The following is a 6,830-nucleotide window of genomic DNA, read 5'->3' as shown; positions in this document are numbered from 1 at the left end:
AATAATAATTACAATATTATTAATAATGATAATAATAATGATGATAATATTAATGGTGATAATAATAATAATAACAATAATGATAATAATAACAACAATAATAACAATAACAACAACAACGATAATGATCACAGTAATTAAAAGTAACGCAGCTCATTTTGACGATGATCACACACACTTACGCTGGTCACAGAGCATGCCTATCCACCCAGGATTACACACACACTCCCAGGGCTCTGTGCAATACCCTTGTTTGCAGCCAGGGTACGGGAAACAAGTATCACAGTTCTCGCCCCACCAACCGACGTCACACCTGCGTCAGGAGAGAGAAGGGAACGGGTGTTATGCGCCGCTGTTTTGTAAACACGGGTGGCAGTATTGGAGAGAGAGTTATTCGTATGCTTTAGAGAGAGTTTTTTTTTCTCTTTCTGTTTGTTTGGTATGTTTTGTTTGTTTTGTTTGTCTGTTTGTCTGGTCTGAGGTTTCGTAGTACGTTGTTTCTGTCACACTGGCTTAGCAGGGAAGCTTGTCATGCCGCTTGGTGCCGGGCGGTGAAGCGGATTATATTTGCTGTTCGGGTTAAATTTATGGGGTTCTAGTCATGGCAGTCAGTGTGCGTGTGTGTGTGTGTGTGTGTGTGTGCGTGTGTGCGTGTGTGCGTGTGTGTGTGTGTGTGTGTGTGTGTGTGTGTGTGTGTGTGTGTGTGTGTGTGTGTGTGTTTTATAAAGCAACGTGTCTAGTAATTTCAGATACAATTACTTTTCTAGTTTATTTAGGAACAATATCTGCCTGTGTCACGAGTCTCCAATTTAGTCGGCCGTGACGTTGTCATGAACCTCGTCTATCTGTCTGTCTGTCTGTCTGTCTGTCTGTCTGTCTGTCTGTCTGTCTGTCTGTCTGTCTGTCTGTCTGTCTGTCTGTTTGTCTGTCTGTCTCTTGCTAACTCACGCACACATTGTCTCTCTCTCTCTCTCTCTCTCTCTCTCTCTCTCTCTCTCTCTCTCTCTCTCTCTCTCTCTCTCTCTCTCTCTCTCCGTATTTCTCACCTGCATTCTCCTGGTTCCACGCATGCACCGTGATCTTTGCTGCAGTTCGCGGCGCAGACAGCTGAAACGCGTAAAAAAACGTAATAAGAACATTTCGCTGATATTCAAATTCTTAATGGATCTAGTATTGATTTTTTGCAAGTTTGACTGAACAAAGAAATGAATGACTTGCACATAAAGAACATTAAGAATGGTAATAGAGAAAGAATAAATTCTACGTTTCATGTGTTGTGGGAAAATACTTTTGTAATGCAAAATCAATATAATTTCTAAAGGCGCTTCATGTGTTATCAAAAATACCAAACAAGTCAGTATCATTTCCCTATACATGTATTGACATAATAAAAATAATGAAATAAATATATAATTCATACTACATAAAAGAAAAACACACGCACACATAACGCATATGCATGGTATATATACAATATGCAAACAGTCACTAATCAACTAGTCAATTACACACATTCACATGTATACATATAAATATATATATATATATATATATATATATATATATATATATATATATATACACACACACACACATATACACACATGTATATAATTTGTACATACATTATAATGATATAAAGCCCCCCAAAAAAACATATCAACACCACTTGTCCATTATGAAAAAAAATATTAATTTTACATACGCGTTTGGCAGAAGAGTCCCGTCCAGCCCGGGTCACAGCGGCACTCCAAGGGTTTCGTGCACTGCCCGTTGATGCAGCCGGGCAGCGGCTTGCACTCCTGGCACGTGTCGCCGCCCCAGCCGATGCGACATCTGGCGGTAGCGAGAGGCTCAGCCGAGGTCATGGCAGGGGGAGGGAGAGGGAGGTGGGGGAGGGAGAGGGAGGCGGGGGTGGGAGAGGGAGGCAGGGGAGGGAGAGGGAGGTAGGGGTGGGAAAGGAAGGTAAGTGAGGGAAAGAGAGGTAAGGGTGGGAGAGGGAGGTAGGGGTGGGAAAGGGAGGCGGGGGAGGGTAAGGGAGGCGGGGGGAAGGAAGGTAGGGGTGGGAGAGGGAGGCGGGGGAGAGGAAAAGAAGGTAGGGGAGGGAAATGGAGGTAAGGGTGGGAAAGGGAGGCGGGGGAGGAAAAGGGAGTTTGCGACGGAAGAAGAAACGGACGCAGGGAGGATAGGGAGAAAGAGCGAGGAGGTCAAGAGCACCATACAACAAGGGCATCACACAAGAACAAAGATACCGTACAAGGACATCAGACACAAACAAGGGCACCATACAAGCAGGACATCACACAGAAACGAAAAAAGGACATGACACACAAACAAGGACATGGCACACAAGTAATGACATGACACACAAACAAGGACATTCTACAAGTAATGGATATCACAGGGAAAACTCGACCTCACACACACAAAAACATAAACACTGCAAATACATAGCAACAACACGATAAATACTTACTTGCATTCCCCAGGCAGGTCGCAGTAGCCTCTAGTGGCGTGACAACCTTCTTTACATATGGCTACAAAAGGGAAAAAAATGACAGGTTGGAGAAACAGTTAAATTGAAATCATAAGCTCAATGGTTCATGGATTTGATTGATTTCCTTGTAGGATAATCGTAAAACTGTATTATTGTAACTGTGGCGTTGTAATAAGAGCATTCCAGATACAGAGAAAAATATATGTACTAAATGAAATGACATACAAGCATATATTCAACAAGAAGAATAACTGTATATGCTTCCTTTGCAATACCAGCTGGAGTCCATAAGTTGCATAAACCTATACTTACGTTGAGAACAGAAAAGGCCATCCCAACCTTCCTCGCACAGGCACTCGAAGCTAGTTGAGTTGCAATAGCCGTGTTGACAACCTGGCAATGGCGTGCACTCGCTGCAATGCTCACCACGCCATCCTGCAACAGAGAGGTACGGCTCGCGTTTGTAGCAGAGGCAGTGCATTTTTTTTCCTGATTACAAATAGACGCGGAAAGTAGAAAACTGAAACAACTCTGTATGCCAAAACTACAGTAAAAAAAAAAGGGAATCTCTCGCTGAAATAAACGAATGCCCGAAGTGGATTTATGAAGCAAAACAACAACAACAAACAAACAAAAACGTGACCATAAAATCATTCGGGTTAAAGAGAACACTTCTGAGGAACTGAAGGTCGACATTTGTTCTCATTTATTTTTTTCTATTCTGTCTTCTTTCTCTTGTTGTGGACTTTGGGAGACATGGAAAGGGAGTGAAGGAAATGAAGAGGAAAAGGAGAGAGTCAAAGGGAAGGGAGGAGAGAGAAATAGGAAGGAGTGGGAAGGCTTAAAATATATATATATATATATATATATAGAGAGAGAGAGAGAGAGAGAGAGAGAGAGAGAGAGAGAGAGAGAGAGAGAGAGGGAGAGAGAGGGAGAGAGAGAGAGAGAGAGAGAGAGAGAGAGAGAGAGAGAGAGAGAGAGAGAGAGAGAGAGAGAGAAAGAGAAAGAGAGAAAGAGAGAAAGAGAGAAAGAGAGAGAGAGAGAGAGAGAGAGAGAGAGAGAGAGAGAGAGAGAGAGAGGGGGGGAGAGAGAGAGAGAGAGAGAGAGAGAGAGAGAGAGAGAGAGAGAGAGAGAGAGAGAGAGAGAGAGAGAGAGGGAGAGATAGAGAGAGAGAGAGAGCGAGAGCGAGAGCGAGAGCGAGAGCGAGAGAGAGAGAGAGAGAGAGAGAGAGAGAGAGAGAGAGAGAGAGAGAGACAGAGATAGAGAGTGAGAGTGAGAGTGAGAGTGAGAGAGAGAGAGAGAGAGAGAGAGAGAGAGAGAGAGAGAGAGAGAGAGAGAGAGAGAGAGAGAGAGAGAGAGAGAGAGGGAGAGAGAGAGACGAGCCAGATATGCAGAGGTAAGGAAGCACACGGGCACAGAGACATACACATAAATAATGAATGAAAAGAGACAGCAACACACAAACACAATAAAGATGGGAAATGAGAAATTAATGGCAATAGATTGATATTATTTCTGTTGATCATTATTTCGCAGGAAAATAAAGAAAGCAGTATCCTCGATCTTACATATAAATTTGACGAACCTTGAAACTATAAAAAAATATATATTTATTCTCAGCATTCATTCAATTGAGACAAAAATCCATGAATTATCAGTCAGCTATTGTATCGTAATAACATACAGTAAATCAATAAATGAAATATGAGGAAGTGACACACATTATCAAAATAATAATCATTCAACCTTCTCAAAATTCAAAATGAAACAAAGCAGTGTCCCTTACCTACATCTCCCCCCCTTAATTAAGCCAGGGTTATTCCTACCCAAACAAGGTTGCCACTAAGCGTAATTCCACCCAACTTTTTTTTCCCCACAGGCGGATGCCCTCCCTGCTACCAACCCTCCCCCATTCCTCCGGACTTAGCACCCGCGTAGTCCGGCTTGAACATCGCCAATTTCACCTGAAAGAGGACTCACCTAAGGAACACCGACACTCCCCCGGCTGAGTACAGTAGCCGTGCACAGGATCACATCCCTCGCGGCAGATAGGGATGTCACACTCTTCGCCCTCCCAGCCGTCGACGCACTGCACCTCGCCCGCGTCAGTGCAATCGAAGTGACTGTTCTTCGTGCCCAGGTCCTCGCAGCTCTGCAGGGGGGGAGGAAGAGAGGCTGTGTTGAGGTCGGTTTCAATTATGTATTTGTCATTATTATTGTTATTTGTTTTTGGGTGGGGAGGATATTTATATTTATTTATTTATTTATTTATTTATTTATTTATTATAATTTCTGCTTATTTATTTATTTATTTATTTATTATAATTTATGCCTATCTATTTATTTTTTGGAGGGGGTGGGCTAGTTATAAATGGTAGATGATAATATTGATGGCAATTATACATATGATACTGCTTTTGGCCCCATAAATGACAAGAGTAATGACATTTGTGACAGTGATTAACAACAAATATTTCTCTACTCTTTTTAATACCACTACTATTACTGCTATTACCACTCCCGGTACCAGTAATGCTACTACTACTGTTGTCGATATTATTGTTAATATTAATACTATTATCACTGCTATAACTACTACTACTACAACTACCACTGCTATAATTACTAGGGTAACACTAACAATACTAATATTATTATTTTAAATTGATACAAATCATAACATCAACAGAAATTTAATAACACAAATCATTTGATAAAGCAACGTAAAATCATTAAAAATTATCCTAATAATAAGAACAACCGCAATAGAGACAATGGTTGAATAGAGACAATAAATAATAGACACAATAATAACAGAGACAATAATTTAAATAACTGCTGTTGATGATCATAACGACAATAAAAGCGATGACGAAATACTGAGTACGATGATTCATTCGTGTACCCTGATATGGCGGCGACCTCGACTTACCGTGTTCCCGTCGCTCTCTGCTTGGGTCAAGGAGCAGGTAATCAGTAGGAGCAGACGGAGCACTAACCCGGAGTTCCCACAGGCCATCACGTACTCTGGGCACGCACTTGCACTCCGCACGCACCTTTCTGCTCTCAGGTGCCAAGCTACACCTCGAAACCCTTGCTGGTTCTTTCAATAAGAGTGATGTTCTTTCACTTTGTTTTGGGGGGAAGGGGGGTAGGGTAGGGTAGGGGTAAGGGGGGGGATTGTTAATTTTTGTTTCGTATTCTTTCTCTTTTTTTTCTCTCTCTCTTTTATTTCCTCTTCCTTGAGTTTATTTATTTTTTCCTTTTCTTTCTCTTTTTCTACTGTCTTTATGTGTTTTTTTTTTATATTTCCTGTGTAAAAGAAAATTTCGTTTCGTATATTTAATTATATATTTTTTTTTCCTAACCTGTATTTTTTTTTCTCCCACCCAAATTACTCAAAATTTGGTTTTCGTGCACGCCAGAAAACAATTTTTCACCGCGACCAGTTTTAGGCCACGCCAACGCCAGATCAAAGAGTGTGAGGGAAGGGAATAGAAAGATTTATCTATGTAAGTAGCACGTCTTCGGAGTCAGAGAGGTACTTTGCGGCTAAAAAAAAATAAAAGAAGATAAAAAAGAGTTAGAAGAGAGAAAAAGGAGAAAAAGACAAAAAATAATCTTCTTGGTATATTGCGAAATTGACATCGGTTGTTTGAAATATATGTCTAATATGGCACACACGCACACACACACGAACGTTTCTGTACTGATAATAGATCGGTAAAAAATATGCAGTCGTCTAAAATCATAATATCCTTCTGTTCCAAAATCTTCCAAAGTTCGCGCCATTTTTAGGGAGCATAAATATAAAGAGTAACATCACTTTATAACTGATGTTCACATTTTGTTTCCTCATTTTCTTACGTATTCTAAATTATTTTATTTGTTATTATTATGATTATCACCACTGATCATAGTGCTTTTTAATGCTATTACTATCATCTTTATTCTAATTAGTTATCATAAGCTTATTGTTATTATTGTTATTGTCAATAATCTTATTATCGTTACCATCATTAACATAATCATTGTGATAGTGATGATGATGGTGATAATAATAATAACATTAAGGAAAATAACACTAGTGATAATATTGGTAATAACATTCATAATTGTTAATACAAATCAATTAAAAATGATAATAATATTTTTATCAATAATAATAATTGAATTAGCAATACTATCCTAAGCGTTAATAATATCTTTTCTACGAAAGACAGCAGTAATGTTAATTATGATGCCATAAAGGATCATGATGATAAAAGTGGTAATGATAATGATAACAATAACAAGATGACAATAATAATAATCATTACTATGATCTTGT

At 39.8% G+C, this 6,830-nt stretch overlaps 1 protein-coding gene across 1 annotated transcript in view; it reads right to left on the bottom strand.

The window, feature by feature from the left end:
* LOC125043600 (teneurin-1-like) overlaps positions 1–6,254 on the bottom strand; it is an 8,276-nt gene extending 2,022 nt beyond the window's left edge. The window contains exons 1-7 of the mRNA XM_047639834.1: positions 5,433–6,254; positions 4,481–4,652; positions 2,810–2,932; positions 2,477–2,537; positions 1,706–1,836; positions 1,047–1,107; positions 183–313 (exon numbers count right to left, since the gene is read on the bottom strand). Coding sequence (XP_047495790.1) covers positions 183–313; positions 1,047–1,107; positions 1,706–1,836; positions 2,477–2,537; positions 2,810–2,932; positions 4,481–4,652; positions 5,433–5,519 — 766 coding nt within the window. The 5' untranslated portion in view covers positions 5,520–6,254. The remainder of the gene's footprint in view (positions 1–182; positions 314–1,046; positions 1,108–1,705; positions 1,837–2,476; positions 2,538–2,809; positions 2,933–4,480; positions 4,653–5,432) is intronic.
* Positions 6,255–6,830: the final 576 nt, after the last annotated feature.

Source organism: Penaeus chinensis, chromosome 3 (genome assembly GCF_019202785.1).
Source record: "Penaeus chinensis breed Huanghai No. 1 chromosome 3, ASM1920278v2, whole genome shotgun sequence".
Lineage (NCBI taxonomy): Eukaryota > Metazoa > Arthropoda > Malacostraca > Decapoda > Penaeidae > Penaeus > Penaeus chinensis.
This window is presented reverse-complemented; position numbering and strand designations above follow the sequence as displayed.